Genomic DNA, 19,252 nt, shown 5'->3' on the forward strand with positions numbered 1-19,252 from the left:
TTGCTATGGAACCCATGGTTATCTAATTAGGTTGCAAACTTAAATTTGGGTTTGCTTGATTATCATCATCAGTACATACCTTAATTTGATAATTTGATACCAAACTGTTAGAAAAGAGGCACTCCAATGGGTTTTATATGCCTGCACTTGAATCACCTACAACACCAAAGAAACAGATGTGAAAGCCATTGCTGATCCTATCTATAATTTAGTATAATTTATAATACTGAGCTTCATGCTTTTGTCAGTTTTGGGAACAAAATTTTCATTTTCTTATTACTGATGCTTAAAAACAATTCCTTAGGATGACACAAAATAAAATACAAGCCAAAAAGGAAACTGATGCGAAAGCCATTACAGATGCGAAAGCCATTACAGATGCAACAGGTAATTATGCTAGCTGCTTTTGTGAATGCATCTTCTATTCGAGCAGTAAAGTAGAAACATTATCCTATCATTTTCTTATTTTGAAATTTCACTCATCCTATTTATATATGTTTATGTTTCTTAATATTGCTCATATTATCCAATCATGATATGTATAAAATACTGAAGAAACTTGGTTTCACCTTCTGTCATATAGTCTTGTGTGCATTGTAACAATGGTATTTTTTTTGGGTACCCTGAATTGGTGTTCTCAGACAGTTATATGAACCATTCTTTATGTATTGCAGATAATGGCATCAGTTTATTTTAGAAATTTGAGTTGCACTAAAACTATGGAGAGGCTTTTAAGTGTTGTGCTGCAGATGCTTCTATAGTTCAATTGTTTGTAGCTTCACCTATGTAAATATTAATATCTTTCTGAAGCACCTTGTTGCTATCATATAAGTTCCATGACATAACTACATTAAGATTTTTCATGTTAAATCAACTTAAACAAGTGTTAGTTGTGGTCTTCATTGGAGTTATCTTTAAAACTGGAAAAAAAAGGTACTACATTGTCCATTTCTCCTTCATATTATATTTCTTTATTACACTTAATTTATCTTTACATAACTAGCTGGTTTTTTTTATCATCACACTCATTCTAAATTTCATTTAAAAATATTAAAATACACATTCATAGACAATCCCTTCCTTAACTCAATTTAACTTTAATTAAATTATTTAAAAACTTAATTAAGTTGCAAGAGGAAATGAATCATCCTTGCTAATTTTGACTGTTTATCTTTTAAATAATTTAACAAAGCAAAATGAGTTGGGCAAGAGATCATTCGTAGATGTATATATTTTCTTTCTTTAAAAATGAATGACATGGCTTCCATGTTTATCAACTAACCTGCATGCCCAAAACAAACTAATATCTATAAAATGCAGTTTCTATTTACATATCAAATCTGCAGATCCAATAGTTCCCAGTAAGTTAAGTAATGCAGACAACCCAGATTACATACAAGCCAATCGCATAAACTCTCAAAACAAACGCTTATCTTAAAAAACAGTAGCAGGAACTCGGGTCATGGAACAATCTTCTCTATAACATACCCATATGAAATAACATGAAGAAAAAAAAAAACAAACAAGATGCTAGATTTCAGTAAACATCAGGAAAATGAAAAATAAATTAGAAAAAAAGCAAAAAAAAACCCAAATGAGATAAAATGAAGATTAACGAATACATACCTTAAAGTACCATGTTTATGGTGATTAACAACAGCCATGAACACTCTCAAAACAAGCAAATACACCAAACCAAACAACAATGTGATAGACAGAGGGCAAAGCAAACAAATGAAATTTGGAAGTGGTTTCTATAACATTAAAGCCCTGTTCTTTAGTAACATAAAAATAATAGAAATGAAATCGAAATGAAACAAGGAACTTCAGGTTTGATTTGAAACAGAAATGAAATGAAAACTATGGAACGAAAACAGAAAGGGAGACAACAAATGGGTTTGATTTGGGGGAAATTTAGGGTTTAGGGGAAATTTTGATTTAGGGGAGAAGGAAATTTTGATTTGGGGAAATTTAGGGGTTTCGGGTATGCATGGGATTAAAAGGATGAAACAAAAATGGCTCCGTTTTGCTAAAGATAATGACTTCACTAAATGACACCTGGAACGACGTCGTTTCAATTAAACATTTAGTGGCGTTTTACAAAAGCGTCGCTAAATCTCAATTTTTTGCGGCATTTTTACAAAAGCACCACTAATTCTCTAGTTTTAGCAGCGTTATGAAAACACCGCTAATGTCTTTGCAGACACATCATAAAACGACATCGTTTTGGCTGAATTGAAATTTTTTTGCGGCGTTTTTGACAAAACGCCACTAATGCATTTGAATGTTAATAGTTTAATTATTTCTTAAATTCCTTTTAAACTAATTTTGTTTTCTTTCAAACAATATATCTAATTTGAAAAATTTTAATTATATTGAATAATTATTATTTAAATATTTAATATTTGAATTTTAGGTAAATCAATTTAAAATAATTTCTAAGAATTATTTAAAACATGAAATGAATTCAAATAAAAATATATATTCAAAACCATTTTGATAAAAATGAACTTGACAACCTTGAGAAAAGATGAAAATTTTTAAAACATTGGGTTTTTATTAAAAATATTTTTAACTAGGTGTGACCAATACTTATAAAATTACCTTTCATAAAATAAAATTTTAAAAAGTTATTTTAAGAGATCATTATTATCTACATCTTAAAATTAAAGTAAGACGAGTTCAATTTCGAGAGTCCATTAAATGCAAAGAAAGTTATAACATCTTGTAATACTCGAAAATTGATACCTTATTAAACATATATTTTTTTAGATTTTGAAATTATAAATTCAAATTCAATATTTGATCATGAGGCTATAAATTTTAAAGTGCGCATAAATTTTATAATTAGAATTTAATTTAAAAATAAAATACTAATTTTATTTTATTTTAAAATTGATTCAAGTTTAAGAATTTCATGTTAACATTTCAGTATTCAATAATTTTATGAACCACCTCATCAAATTTCATATAATACTAAATCTTGTGTAATTATCGGTAATATAAACATATATACATCGTAAATATATGTATAAACATGAGATCAAGTATTTAATTAAACCACACTCCGAGCACTCCAAAACCTAGATTCAACCAGAACATCATTTAATCAATTACCCCTAAAACCCTAACACTAACCCTTATAACCTTAAACATTAAGACCGGCCCTAAACCCTAAATACTTTAAAACAGTACCAAACCTCAAACAACAAACTAATTTAAAACACTATACCCCAAAAACTTAACATATATACTATACCATTGAACCGGCCTAAACCATAAACTTAAAATATATTCTACCATTGAACCCTAAACCATAGGCCTTAAAACTTAAATATTAAACCCTAAACCTAAAAATAAATTTAATCAATATTAAATACTGCTTCCACAATTTATTATAAACATAAGCTTTTACATTAATATCTATGTATATACACATCAACATCCATATGATTTTTTTGGGAGGTTTCGGGTTTTAGAGTTTATGGATTAGTGTTTATGGTTTATGTTTTAAAATTTAGGGTTTAGGGTTTAGGATTTAATGTTTAAGATTTAAGGGTTTATATAAAGCCATACAACGTTGATTTTAACAGCTTGGTAACTTAAATGAAAACTTCTAAATAGTTTAGTTATCAATTTATAACTTTTCATAATTAAGTAACAAAATGAAACTTTCTCATAGCTAAGTGATGAATAGTGTAGTTTATATTTTTTATAAAGTTAGTTTCAAATACCAAAATAGTTAAATCAAATTCAATACAAAAATAAGAAAATAATATGAAAATTAAATCAAATCAAATCAAAATGAGTGTCGGTTACCCTACTAAAAAATGGTTGCTTAACTTTTTGCGGCGTTTGGACCAAAAACGCCGCTATTAATCATTTTTAGTGGCGTTTGGACCAAAAACACCGCTATTCATAAGTTTTTAGTGGCGTTTGGAACAAAAATGCCGCTACTGATTAGTTTTTAGTGGCGTTTGGGATAAAAACGCCGCTATTGATCAGTTTTTAGCGGTGTTTGACCAAAAACGCTGCTATTCACAAGTTTTTAGTGGCCTTTGAAACAAAAACACTGTTATTAATCAATTTTTAGTGGCGCTTGGGCAAAAAACGCCGCTATTGATTAGTTTTTAGTGGTGTTTGGACAAAAACACCGCTATTGATCAGTTTTTAGTGGTGTTTGGGATATAAACGCCGCTATTGATCAGTTTTTAGTGGCGTTTGGCCAAAAACACCGCTATTGATCGGTTTTTAGTGGCGTTTTGGCTAAAAACGTTGCTATTGGTCGGTTTTTAGTGGCGTTTTGGCCAAAAATGCACTATTGTTTAGTTTTTTCCGGCGTTTTTATTAAATGCCGCTAATGTATATTATTTGCAGCGTTTTTTGTTAAAACGCCACTAAAAGCGCCGCTAAAGCCATATTTCCCTATAGTGGAGTCATGGCATCATATGTCTGATAGTAACAAAAATCATGCTTTGGATAATATTAAGGTAATAACGTGAATGTAATTTATAATACTTTGGTTTAATTTTCATTTATATTTACTTTCTAAACTTATGTTATTTGTAGGAGAGATTTGCTTTAGAAGTCTCTGATAATTATGTGAAAAAAAGCATTAGCAAAGAAATGGAGAGACCATAAATGCACTTTAAAAAAGGAATATTTTAAGAAAAGCATAAGCCTCGAAGAGAAAATGCGAAATGTCTCGCCGAGAATACTAAGGTACCAATAGGAAGACGCAGTTAGATTTTGGAATTCAAAGAAATGAGAGATATTATGTCCTTCCAAACTCTTATAATTATTTTGGTTTATAGTATTTACTATATACGTAATAATAATTTCATAATATAGGATCGTGAGGGAGTTGGAACTACAAGTAGGTAAAAAAAATTCACGCACAGCTGAGTCAAAAAGTTTTGTTTGTGTAGCTGATGACGAGGTATTTTGAATTTATTAATTGTGTCAAATATTAATTACTTTCTACTAAATAATATTTTTCCTACTATATTGTAGAAATTGTCATTTAGTCAAAAAGTTGGATGCCTTCAGCTTTTTGACATTATATATAGAAAGAAAGATAGATCTCCTATGACTACTGAAGCTGTAGAAATTATGATATATTTACTTAATAAAATTTGAATTATTTTAAATATTTATGATGTTTAATTATAATGGTTTAATTCGTCATTTTTAATGCAAATAATGTCAAGTTATGTTGCATTTGCTTGATTATATATTTCGTTTCTAACTCCTTAATTGATTTATTAGGAGAAACTAAAGGATAAAAAGGTGGAGTATGAAGCTACGGCTTCAAGTGATAGGTCTGTTAATCTGGACAACAATGATAATCGAGTTATTATTGAAGTTTTGGGTCCTGAAAGGTATGGTCGGGTTTGATTTCAAGGATCTTTTGGATTCAGCTCGTAGCAATACATGCCTTCAGCGAATCAGGCTCAAGCTAAAGTTTAAAGGTTAAGAGACCAGATGGCTCAGATACAAGCGAGCACAATTGAGAAAATTCCTCAACTTAAAGTGGAGGTAGCATCGAGAGAAGTTGAGGCTAAAAGAAAATATGATGAACTCCAACTACAACTTAAAGCAAATGCAGCAGCGAAGGAAGCAGAGGCAGCAGCAAGGGCAGCAGAGGCGACAAGAAAATATGACTAACTCCAACTACAGCTTCAAAATATGATGAAGATGTTTCAACAAAATCAATCATAGAATCCGCCATCTTAGACTTTTATTTCCTTATTGTAAGAATATCTTAACAATATAACTTTTGAATATATTTTATTATTTCAATTATAAATTTAGATCATATACATATTTTTTTATGATAGTATCATTTAGATTTGAAGTTTGTTGTTGGATTTGAAGTTACAGGAAAATATGTTGAAAATTTGGGTTCTATATGAAATGAAATGGGTTGGTAAAATCGATTAATGTTAGTGGTGTTTTCCTACAAACGCCGCTATAAAACATGATCTTTTGTGGCGCTTTTAGCTACAAATGCCACAACATGCTCGACTCTCTTGCGGCTTTTTACCACAGAAACACCATAAATTTTAGTGGCACTATCTAATGAGGCGTTTTTTATGTAAGCGCCGCAAACTATTTTAGTGGTGCTTATAAGTGCTATTATAGAGCCAGAAAAACGTTCTAAAACCCTTTTTGTTGTAGTGAAAGTTACATAATTAAAGGTAAATATATTCATAGTATGTCGTATTTGTAAACATATTGTATTTTTTTTTTGGTAAATTAAACATTGTTACGGTTTAAAACATTAGATTTTTTAAATCCAATTTAAGGGTAAAGAAATCATGTTTAGAAGAATGAAAAGTATATCAGTAATGGTTAGACCATTAATTAGGATTTGTATTTTGAAAATGGGTGAGTATTTGGTAGACATCTAAGAGTGTATTTTCTTTAATGTCGTAAGCAGAGTTTCGAATTCTTCATTATCTCATTTCTTTTATTTATTTATTTATTTAATGTTTTTGATAAGAAGACTTCTCCATATGAGCAAATTAGTCACTTTCAAAAACATTGAAGCAATTCAATATTTGTCAATTTTGAAAGTGAACAACTAAGGACAATTAATCACGGTGTTATAATGTCTTCCATCAATTGTATATAATTTTGATTGGTATAACAACAAATTTAGCCTTCAATGTTTATATATTTTGTCATTTTAGCCTTAATTCTAAAAATTCAACAAATTCAACCTTAACATTTACACATTTATACAATTGTTGTAGGATAAATTTGTTAAGTTAGAACCAAATTGACAGAATGTGTAAACTTTCAGGGCTAAATTTGTTATTATACCAATTAAAATCATGTACAATTGATGGAAAACATCAACATCATGATTAATTGTCCTTAGTTGCTCACTTTTGAAATTGACAGGGATTAAATTGCTCTAATTTTTTGAGAGGGACCAATTTGCTCATTTTCAATATTATGATAGACCAAAAAAGTCTTTTTACCAAAATTTTTACTATATTTTATATACCTTTGCTATCTCTCTAATCCTATTTTCAGAATTTTTAAACTTCACTTAACCAAATATTTCCCCTTAAAAAGTTTGTTGATATCTTTAAATATAAAGTAAAGTATATCAACAATGGTGATGCTTTTAATTAGTACTTATATTTCAAAAAAAATGAAACTTCTAACTACAACATTAATTAAGGGATGATATGTACATTAATGACTGTAATGAAATTAAATAGTATTTAGAATTAACAAAATGGATGAATATTGTCAAATAGGGATGGAAATATACCACTAATTTTGATTCCATTTAATTAGTATTACAAAATTTTTATCAATATCTTTAAATAAAAATTATGTGTACAATAAATTTTATATGATATTTACTATGAAAAATTATGTAAAAATCCTATGCTTTGCATTGATAATAATGTTTTAAAAGTTTATATTAATAGGTTTGGAGCTAACAATCATAATAATATGCAAAGTAAAATTTAAATTTTCTAAGTTTAGTAGTTTCAAAAGCAATTCAATTAAGTTCATATTTAAAGATTTTTAAAAAACATAACCATAATTCATCTTTTTATATGGGTAGGTAAAATGTTGCTTGGCCACTTTAAACAACAAATAATAAATATTATCAAACATTGGTAATAGTTTTCTAAAATACTAAATTTCAAAATAATTTAAATCTGAATGCTATTTAATGTACAATTTTGATTTTATTGTGCAATTCTCTTGCTTGAAGCATTATTCATGCATCCTTATATGAATTTAGAAATTTATAGAATATCTTCTTCTTTTAGGGGTTTGATATAATGCAATGATGTTTATGAATATTTTGATATAATCTTATTTCTAGTTTAGTGTATTCAATTTTATTTCAAAATATTTATTTATTTTCTTTCATTGTGAAATCTATTTTACTCAAAAACTGTAGTTTATTGAAAAATTGTAGGGAAATCATGCAGCTTTGTTTCTCCAAGCATAAGTCATTATCACGGGCTGCAATTCAAAACTCGTGACCATTGCACACAATATATCCCATAAATGTTTATCATTGACATGGGGATCATTTGACCCATAAGAGCTAGCTCAATTCAAAGAGCAGTTGGAGAAACCTGTCAGATTGAAACCTGGGTGGCCCAATGATGTTGATATAGAAAGATAAGCTACCTTGGTAAACATGGGAACTAATCTTAGAAGATTGAGGGGAATCATATCTTGTAAGATTATATTAGATTCGATTATGTAAATTGATTATGCAATCTTGTAAATCCCTAGATTTAAGGGATAAGCTAATCTCGTCTATCGACGTAACTTAATCTAAACATTCGATTTTGGGGGAGCTCAACTATAAATAGAGAGCCTCCCCCTCACTTGTAATTCATTTCATTCTTTTTTGTTTCTTGTATTCTTTGAGAGAAAGTAATACAATTGAGAGCATTTACTCAACACCTCTCATGCATAGTTTTTTGTAGCTTTCTATTCTTTCATGCCTTCTTTTGGCTAAGTTGCTTCCGCTATATAAATTGGTGTTTTGGAGGAATTCTTTGTGAATCCTCAATTTTTTGGTGGCTAGGCTGACTTAGGCATGTTTGCATAGAAATAATCGCCTAAGGCTACACGGAATGTGAGATGAAAGCTCTAACCCCGTGACAAGTGGGCATGCGTTATTCTACGACTTTTTTTGCCCATCTTCTTAGTCCACGAAATACTCAAACTTTATTTTGTCAATAAAATCTCCATATGACTTCCAAATGATTTTAACTCTCTTTTTATCCTATAAAATACACAATTCAACCAAAAGATGAGTTTACGAGCACATTAGGTCATCAAAACATATGGGAAACTTCTCCAAATATATGCAAAATTGCACTCAATATAAACAAATTTACATTTTAAGATATACCCCAAGATATCTTATATACATGCTACAAACTATGACTCAAAATGACCAAAAAGTTACCGATTTAGTGATAGTATAGTGTGATACTCGAAAAGATCCGGCTTGACATGTTCCACAAGGTAACGATTTACAAAGAAAATGGAAAAGAAATTATGTAAACATATAGGATGCTTAGTAAGCTTATATGGAAACTAAAGCTTACCTTGATCATCAAATCATAAACTATTATTCTACTTGGCTACCAAATTAACTTTCCTTGGCACATTAATACATATATCTACATGCAACATTACCACAAATAGAATACATTAGTTACGTTCTCGAGTCATAAATAATGCCAACATTTAAAACAGAATCATATAGCAATTTATATGTCAAGTATCATCAATACCACTTCATTTTCATTTCATGAATTAAATTTCATTTCCAATCAATCGAACATCGCCCGATGGAACCATATTAAGATGGACTCGAATACACGAGAAGGTAATGCTCATACAAGCTGTGTAACATCCCAAAATAGGGCCTAAACGGAACAGTGGTTGCAAAACAATGAATCTGAGATAGAAATGTTTATTCCGATTAATTTTTATAATTTACCCAGTGATTAGATGCATGTGTTAGAGTATCGATGGAAAATTTTATAGATAGCATGCTTAATTTGCCTCCTAGGGCTTAATTGCAAAAGTTGATAAATATGAGTTTTAGATGCTAAAGGATTAAATTGAAGAGTATAATTAAAATAGAGGTCCTTAAATGGTAATTAGACCATTAGGTTTTCATGGACAAAAATGGACATACATAGATAAAAATAACTAAAGTTTTAATGAAGGGTATTTTAGTCATTTGGTAATTAAAAGATTAAAAAAAGGGAAAAAGATGGCAAAATATTCCCATCTTCTTCATTAGGCCAAAATTTCAAGGGTTCTTCATAGCTAGGGTTTTTTCAAGCTTCCAAGCTTCATAATAAGTGATTCCAAGCCCCGTTTTTAATGTTCTTTACATTTTGAAGTCCCGGTAACTTGATTTAGCTTATTCTAGCAATAATTTAACCTAGCGTTCATATTTGGAAAAATACTCATAGGTAAAATGTGTTTATTTTGATGTTTTATGGTAGAACATGAAGCTTGAAATTATGTTAAACGACTTGAGCTAAGCGATTTTAAGCGAAAACGAATAAAACGACATAATTGGTAAAAATACCTAATGGTCATAAGTACATGTTAGAGTGGAAACTTGATGTTTCTGTATGTAAATGAATGATCAGCATGTCATAAACCATAAGAATTAGGGATAAAGTTTCATTTCTGAGCCTTGGGGCAAAAGTGTAAATATGCAAAAGTTTAGGGGTAAAATCATAATTTTGCCAAAGTTAGAGCTAAGGACTGTTTTGATAAATGTGAATATTAAATAAGTTAAATTTGCTATTATAGATCAAGAAGAATGAAATTTGGGGTTAGACCGAGGAAAGAAAAAGGTTGAGGACTAAATCAAAATATTTGATCGTATTTTGTATCGAGGTAAGTTTGCGGTAAATAAATGCAATGTTTTATTATTTATAATTAATGATGTTATTTTTCAGCATCTATATATTTATTTTGTAAATTTATTCCTTGATGATTCAAGCAAGAATTGACGGAGAAATGATACTTAAAAGTCCTGGTTGAACCTTAGAATGTGTAGGATACAAATGTCATGACATTAGGGTTTAAGGATAACAAGTAAGACCATCCCAAGGCATGGCATTGGTAAGTTCTACAAGGCAAGGAAATCATGTAAGACCATGTCAAGACATGGCATTGATAAACTATTATAAGGCAAAGATCCCATGTAAGACCATGCCAAGGCATGACAATGGTGAGTTCATAAGGCTAGGATACCACATAAGACCATGTCAAGACATGGAAATGGTAAGTTTAAAATGGAAAGGTACCTATCTATCCTTAGTATTCCAAATGGTTCAACGGAAAAATTCAAAGAGTGTGCCAAAGGGAAGGTAAGATAAGTCCATGTTCGAAAGGTTCAGGTTATCTTGATAATTCATCTAGAATGTTGTTATTTATTTACATGTACTTACTAAGCTTTATGCTTACTCCCTTTATTTTTTCCTTTTTTTATAGTATCACAAAGCCAATTCGAAAAATTGTAAGGACATCAGAGATCGCCTCACATTATCAACAAGTTATCTCAGTATTCTATGACTAGAAATACTTTAAGTTATGGCATGTATAAGGACTTGGCTATTTTGTGTGTATGTCCTTATGATATAATTAAAGAATGGCATGTGAATACTTGGTAATTCTTAGCTTATGATATAGCTAAATAAGAACATGTTTTGGTATTATGTATGCCTAAATGAGGTTTGATGCAAAGAAACTATGAAAGAGTAAGAGTTGGTCATAGAACAGTTAGGAAACAACAGCAGTGATGTGGTTTTAAAAAATCACTAAAAATTGTAGAAATGGAATTAAATGGTGAACAAGATATAGAATTAAATCTTACTGAGTATATTTTCATAGGTAAGAAACAGAGCAAGAAAGGAAGTCTATATTCTGAGATATTTAAATTTCTGTAAAACTGGTTTAGAGTGACTTTGTGATCCCCTATTCCAACTTTTTAAAATCATTAGAAATTATAAAAAATAATTATAAGTCAAAGTTTATATGTATAGATTCCTTAGTGAGTCTATTTTCATTAGAAACAAACAGAAATGTTATCTGATTTCTGTATAATGAGATAATTTATTTTTAGTGAAGAGAGGTCAGGTCCACTGAACTGTGAAACAGGTGAACATTTAATGAATAAGCTGTACTAATTGGCAAAACCAAAAATTCTGGGAAAATTATGGTAAGAAGATATATGGTCTAGTTTCAGGGAAAATTAAAGGATTTAAATTTTGAATTTTGTAACTTGAGTTATAATTAATTTAGTGACTATTACATAGATGGATAATTTTATTATGAATAGTGAAATAAATTGTTTTGATTTGTGTAAGTAATCCGAAAATTTTTAATGTTCCCGGTTTGGTCCCGAACCATTCAATTGCATGTTTTAGGGCCTCGAGAGCCCTTTTTAGGGATTTATTGGATGAATGTGAGCGAATTAATATATATTTTTAAAAAGTAAATTTTTTTTATGCCCCAAACAAGTAAGATAAGTCTGGTAACGCCTCGTGCTCGACTCCGGCAACGGTCTTGGGTAAGGGGTGTTACAAGCTGACAACATTTTATGGTTGATCACACAAGCTAACATTATAACCAAATTTCTCACACAAGCTACCATTATATCAATATTACCCATCCGAGCAAAACCTACAATACATATAATTCGAGAATCTGCAACACTAAATCTCGTAATAACTTGTAAAATCCCTGATTAATAACACGTATAACCCTAATGGCATGTCATATGTATCCTAACATTTTACTAAGTTCACTCGGGCATCATTTTCTTATAAATGACATTTTCAATTCCTATCCACAATTTCATTTATCATTATGAGACATACATTCAGTCAACAATCTCATTTACATCCTGTTTTATTTCTATATAACCAATATTCACATCAATTTACAATTCAGCCCATTTCGAGCTATAACTGTCAAATTCATTAATTCTACTTAGTTTATATATATACAAGTGTAAATTCAAATACCATTGATACATAAAGTAAAATTGAGTGGTAAGTCCCATATGAACTTACTTAATCAAAACAACAAACAAATTGAATTTTTGGGGACTAATCGAAAATTTTAGCTTTTCCTTGATTATCTCCAGTTTGATCCAATTCTTGATCAATTGAGAAAAATGAATTCCTTTAGGTTTTCAAAGCATGAACGGTGGAGAAGAAGAAAGAAAAAGATGACATTCTCCCCTTCACTGATTTATACATAGATTAAATTTTATTTAAGTTTAAGTTAATTAAACTTAATTAGCTGAATCTAATTACATATATACATCACATCCCACTAATGCATATTAAGAAATGGTTTAATTACTATTTTTGAACTTTTGCTAATTGCAATTTAAGTTCTATATTCTTCGGTTAATTAAAAACCTATAACGCTAAGACTTTTATAATTTAGTCATTGTACCAAAATTAAACAATTAATAAACATAATTGAAGGACCAAACTTTAACATATTTTTATACCAACTCTGTAAATATTCATATTTAATACTTACGGACTCAGTTTACAAATATGGGGTTTTGGAATTGCATTTTTCGGCACCATTGAAAATCGAGCTTTTACAACTATCCCCCCTTAAAAAATTTCGTCCTCAAAATTTACCTGAGAAAAGATGAGGGTATTGAGATTCATAGTTTCTTCTGGCTCCCACGTAGCCTCTGCTAATTTATTAATGCCACACATTTATTTCTCAATTCTTTTACTTCCCGAGCCAAGATCTTGACCGGTTCTTCACCATATGTCAAATCAAGCTACAACTCAATTTCATGAAGAGTTATCCCATGAGAGGGATCGGATCTATATATTCATAGTATCGATTCATGAAAGATGTTATGAATCTTATCCAATTCCGAAGGTGGAGCTAGTCGTTACGTTACAAGTTCAATTCTCTCAAGAATTTCATATGGCCCAATAAACCTCAGACTAAGTTTCCCATTTCTGTCAAAACACGGTGTATAAGCCCAAATTGCCCGGGCCCAATGTTAAACCTTTACAAATTAACCCAAAATCCCTGACCTATTTACTTTACAAAATACCCACAGCCCAATACATTACCCAAAACAACAAAAACCCATCAGACCAAATACAACTAACCCTACCAAAACCTTAGCCCAACTACCCAAGACCCAACACAGCAAACCCAAACCTAAACCCTAACCACCTATCCCCTTCCCACTTGCGTCGAACCTACCCACTTACCCTCTGCGCCCCCATACCCCTGACTGCCAGCCACCTACTCCATTGGCCATCTCCTGCACACAGTAGAGAGAAAGGACAGAAATAATAGGAAATAAAATTGTAAAGGCTATAAAAGTCATGAAATGAAATGTAAAGGGGTTCCCTTTTCTTTTCTGATTTTCGGAAGTCAAAAAACAAAGAAACAGAGAATACACACATTAGTTTTTAGGAACAACAACAGATTAGTATTGGATATTGTTCAAATCAAAACTCAGATCAAGGAAAAAGGTGAAAAACCTATTTTCTTTCATATTACCGAATCGTTTTTTTTTTCTTTTTTTCATTGGCTTTTCTTTTTTCTTTTTTCTATACTCTAATACATTCAAATATATAATATATATACAATATTATAAAAAAATATAAAAACCAAAAAAACAAAAAATCTAAAATTTTACCTCCTCCGGCCGGACCGGTGACCCCTCCCCTGGCCGGAATGCCGAACCGGTGACCCTTCCCCTGCCCGGATCCCTTTTCTCTCCCCCTCTCTCTTCTTTTTTTCTTTCTCCCCTCTCAAATGTTTTTTTTTTCTGAATTTTAGGCTATTTATAGCCTTTCAAAACGGTGCCGTTTTGACATTAGAGTTCAGTACTGAAACGGCGCTGTTTCACCGTGGATCGGGTCGACCCGACCCTACCCGCTAGGATCCGCTTGTTTTTTAATTGGAGGGGCTAATTGCGCTTTCAACCCCTCCGCTTTCTTATGATTTTACAATTAAGTTATTTTATTTTCAATTTAACCCCACAATTTGCTGCGCTTTGTGATCTGGTCCTTTGCCATGCGTTGCGTTTTAAGGGGAAGGTAATATTGCTGTTTTGGTCCCTTCACGTCTCTAGCATGTTCGAATAAGCCCTCTCCATTCCTTTTATTTTCAAATTTTCCCCACAGCTTTGTTTTTTAGTTTAATTTTAATCCTTTTTCGTTAATTTTCATTTCTTTATTAAATATTCTTTTTATTTTATATTATTATTATTATTATTATTATTATTATTATTATTATTATTATTATTATTATTATTATTATATATTAGTATATACTCTTACTATTTGCATATATTTGTATTTAGCTTTTTTGTTTATTTTATTTTATTTTAATATTTTTAATGCTATGCTTGCTTTTATATTTCAATGTTATTATTATTATCATTATTATTGTCAATATATGTTTTAGTATATATGTATATATATGTATTTTTACATATAGGTATTTTATTACTTTATTTCGATATCTTTATTGTATTTGTTTTTGTATTTCAATATTATTATTATATTTATTATTATTATTGTTATAATAGTGTATATTTTATAGATTTATATATACTGATATTTTTGCTATGTTACATTGTTCTTTTTTGTGTGTTTTAATACCATTGCTATTATAATCATTAACCATAGTATATGTTTTGCTATGTATGTATATGTTATGTGTATTTTATATATTATGTATATCATTATCTTTATTTTACATATTACGTATATATTAAATATCGTATTATTCATGTATTTTATTATATATGCATATATCTTTAATGTATATATATAAGTATATCTTTACGTAATATTAGGATTATTATTAATATTAATATGTTTTTAACATTGTAATTATGTGTGTATATATTATGTAAATGTTTTAATATTATATTATATGTACATTTTATATGTTATGAACATGTATTTTCAATATTATTAGTTATATTTTTGTATATATTACTCTATGTACATATTTCCATATTATCCCATGCATATATATTTTAAATTCTATTATATGTATATGTCTATTTTTTACCATATTGTATATATTGTTATTACATTTGTTTTATTCCTACTACATTTATCATTAATATTTGCACATATTCTATTCTTGTATACATATTTAATATATATAGTTTTATCTTATATGTTATTATATTTATTATTTTCCATATTGTCACTTGTGATTTTAATATTATTATATGTTTTTGGTGTACATGTATCTTTTTATTGTTACTATTTTTACTATTATTATTTGTATGTGTCATTATATATGTTCATTTTAAATATATTATGTACCCATATTAGTATTGTTTTGTAAACCTTTTTCATTCCTATATTACATACATACTCTTAGTATTGTTATTACATATGCATATTCATTGTGTCTTTTTGCGTTTGATACTATTGTTATGTTTAATACATCGCGTGCATTGTCATTGTCTCTAATATTATTATCGTATGTATTAAGCGCCCTGATGTATTCCCAATTATTATCTTTCGTTCTCCGCATATTTTTATGTATCACCTCGTTGTTCATTGTTTTAAAATGTTTATTCGTGTTATTTATTTCAACAAGTGAGGCAACGTACCGATTTAAACACTATGTCATCGATTCCATCGCTATGTTGGATGGATATCAAGTGACTCGTGTTAAAATGGTATGTCCTTCTCAAAAGCATAAATATTAAAAGTTCTCGTGTTTTAGTCGGATCAGGATTAAATGTTACATTGAATTTGTATTTTTGGAAATCAAGACAACACATGTTTATATGATACCAATTTTGGGCGTTGCGAGGGTGCTAGTACCTTCCTCGCGTGTAACCGACTCCCGAACCCTACTTTTTCTCTGGATTTTGACGTAGACCTAAACTCAGCCTCCTTTTTGTTTTAAAAATAAATTTATTAGGTGTCCGATCACACCTAGGAAAAAGGATCGGTGGCGACTCCTCTTTTTTATAAAAACCAAGATTCCATATTTAATGAATCGCCACAATTAGCGACCAAGCTAAAATTTTTTACGTCGCTACAGCTGGCGACTCCACTGGGGAGATTTTTGAGAGTCGAGTCGAATTAAACGCGTGTTGTCAAAATTTTTAAAATTCCTTGTTCAAATTAATATTTAGTCGTGATCCTAAAATCGTGTTTTTGAAAAATCATGCATTTGCATCATGTTGTATATATTCTTTTAACTTGTTTAGTCTGGTTGTTTTAAAGCTTCAAATTCTTATGGTTTTAGTTTTGGTTTAGTTTTTAAATAAAACGAAAGGCTTGTGAGTTTCTCCCCACACACCGTGCACGTGCATTTGTACATAACATGAGCTCTATACCCGAGCTCCGTCCTTTTAAGTGAAAGTAAACGCTATGCCTTCGTGAGTTAACTCGTCCCTCCGCACAGGCTAGTGAATACTTTCGGGTTACATATGACTTATGCTTTCGTGAGTTAACTTGTCCCTCCGCATAGGCATAAGTAAATGTAATCCCTCAAATTGAACTCGTGAGCTTGTGATGGGCTACGACCAAGGCTTCGTACTAGTCTTAGTAGACGATAGTACGAACAATTCGAGTACCTATCTAGAACCTAAACCGGATATAGTGAACCGTACGAGCCACCTAATTAGAGCCATGCCGAACCTCTGTCCGTTGATAGTCACCAAAATAAATACATGGGAGAAACGCCTCTTCTCTTTTATTTCTTTGACATTTACACTTTCTACTTTGATTCTCCGTAATTCATATTTGTTGTACTAACCAAGATATTTATCTGTGTTCTTATTTTGCATCATGCATTATAGGCATCATATTAGGAAGGTGTTGATTAGAGATTGGTTTCCAAAAAAACAGGTTTCTAATGGAAGAGTCAATTATACAAACAACCGAGAAGAATGTCGTGGTTCGGGACTGGTCTCTAAAAGCTCAGAAAGAAAAAGGGGATAGTCTAGTGGAGGGATGTATAGCCAATCTGCCCGAGCACGTAACTGTGAATGTTTACCAGAATAACCATGAAGATTTGGTTCAGGTTTGGAATCAGTGGGACTCAGACAGTAGGGGTATCTTCACCGAGAGATATAGAGACATAGCCAATTTGATTGTTGTCAACGTAGATGAACGATTGATCCAAGCCATGGTCAGATTTTGGGATCCGGTTTACCAATGTTTTACCTTCAATCGAGAAGATAGGACTCCAACTATTGAGGAGTACGTTGCTTTGCTTCGTGTTGAAAATGCGCAATTCTATAAAGTATACGTGAAAGAGCCTAAGCCGATGACCTTCAAGAAAAAGTTAGTGAGATTGACAGACATGACTGACGCATGGGCCAAAAAACAGATAAAGAAGAAGAATGAAACCATTTGCATTCCATGGTCTCCCCTACGAGAATTGGTTCTGAACCATCCCAACATATTGAAAAGAGTGAATCTATTTGCTTTGGCCATTTACGGTTTGATCATCTTCCTCAAAGTCCTTGGACACATAGAAGTTGCGGTGGTGGATTTCTTCGAAAGATTAAAGCAAGGAATCAACCCTATCCCGACTATCCTAGCTGAGACCTTCAGATCCTTAAACAATTGTAGGAAGGTGGGGAAGGGACGTTTTATCAGATGCGCGCAGTTACACAATGTCTAGATTTTGAGCCATTTCTGGAAAGTAGAGCGCACACCATACCACATGTTTTCAAAAACTTTCATCCCCGTTGGAAGCCTATATTGATAGAGAATGGCCAAAGGATGTCACTGAAGAACATTGGGTTTCAGTTTTTCAGAACCTTCGAGCTGAGGATATAACGTGGAGAGCACCGTGGATACGCCCTTTGGTTCTGCTATACAAAGTCGGAGATCAAGATTGGGTACCACTACTTGGGTTATGGGGAGGAGTTGGATATGCTCCGCTATTAGTCCAAAGGCAATTTTCTTCGCGACAATTCAACCCGCCACTGGAGGATTGGCACAATCCGAGTTCGCTTTCAAGGGTGAAGGGTATATGAAGAGGGTCCGAGACACTGCAAAGTCTTGGAAGAAAATTCATCTTATGGAATTAGCCCTATATGCTGATACCCTCACCCAAGATTATGACATATGGAGAAAGCAACGAGTGAACAGTCAGCAAATCTCGTCAACAGACTATACCGTCCAGAATCCTGTCTCGGGGGAAATGCCGTCTGAGCTAGAAATGGCAAGACAAGAATTTGAACGAGAAAAGGCCAAGATGTCTCGGGACCTTAGCGCTCTTCAAGAGGAAAACTACCAATTGAAGATTGACGTTCAAATTGAAAGATCCAGAACCGAGAAAGTCCAAAAAGAAGTTGAAGTCATGAGAAATGACTTAAGAGACCTCCATCTGGAAAATAAAAAGTTAAGAGGCACAATAAAAAATAGTGGGCAGGGTAAGTCGTCGGCAGAATAGAAAGAAGAAATAAGCAACATTAAAGCCGGGATGGAATTTTGGAAAGGAAAAGCGAAGAAAGAGGAGGAAAAGGCTGCGCGGGCTATGATAGAACTGAGGAAGAAGAACTCCAAATTTGAAGCTGTGTCTACTGAGGTAATGACTAGTCGATATAAATGTCAAGAACTAAAAGAAAGGATACGAGAGTTAGAAGATATGCTGCAAGATCGTCAACAACAACTAGATACTCTCTTGAAGGCTTTGGAAGAAAAAGATAGTCAGTATGATAGAG

General features: G+C 31.3%; 1 protein-coding gene across 1 annotated transcript in view; it reads left to right on the top strand.

Annotated features, from left to right (window-relative positions):
* The first annotated feature begins 342 nt into the window (after nt 1–342).
* The window catches only part of LOC128296602 (uncharacterized), a 79,374-nt gene continuing 60,464 nt past the window's right edge, over nt 343–19,252 (top strand). The window contains exons 1-2 of the mRNA XM_053032034.1: nt 343–387; nt 5,269–5,381. Of these exons, the coding sequence (XP_052887994.1) occupies nt 343–387; nt 5,269–5,381 (158 nt within the window). The remainder of the gene's footprint in view (nt 388–5,268; nt 5,382–19,252) is intronic.

This window comes from Gossypium arboreum, chromosome 8 (genome assembly GCF_025698485.1).
Source record: "Gossypium arboreum isolate Shixiya-1 chromosome 8, ASM2569848v2, whole genome shotgun sequence".
Lineage (NCBI taxonomy): Eukaryota > Viridiplantae > Streptophyta > Magnoliopsida > Malvales > Malvaceae > Gossypium > Gossypium arboreum.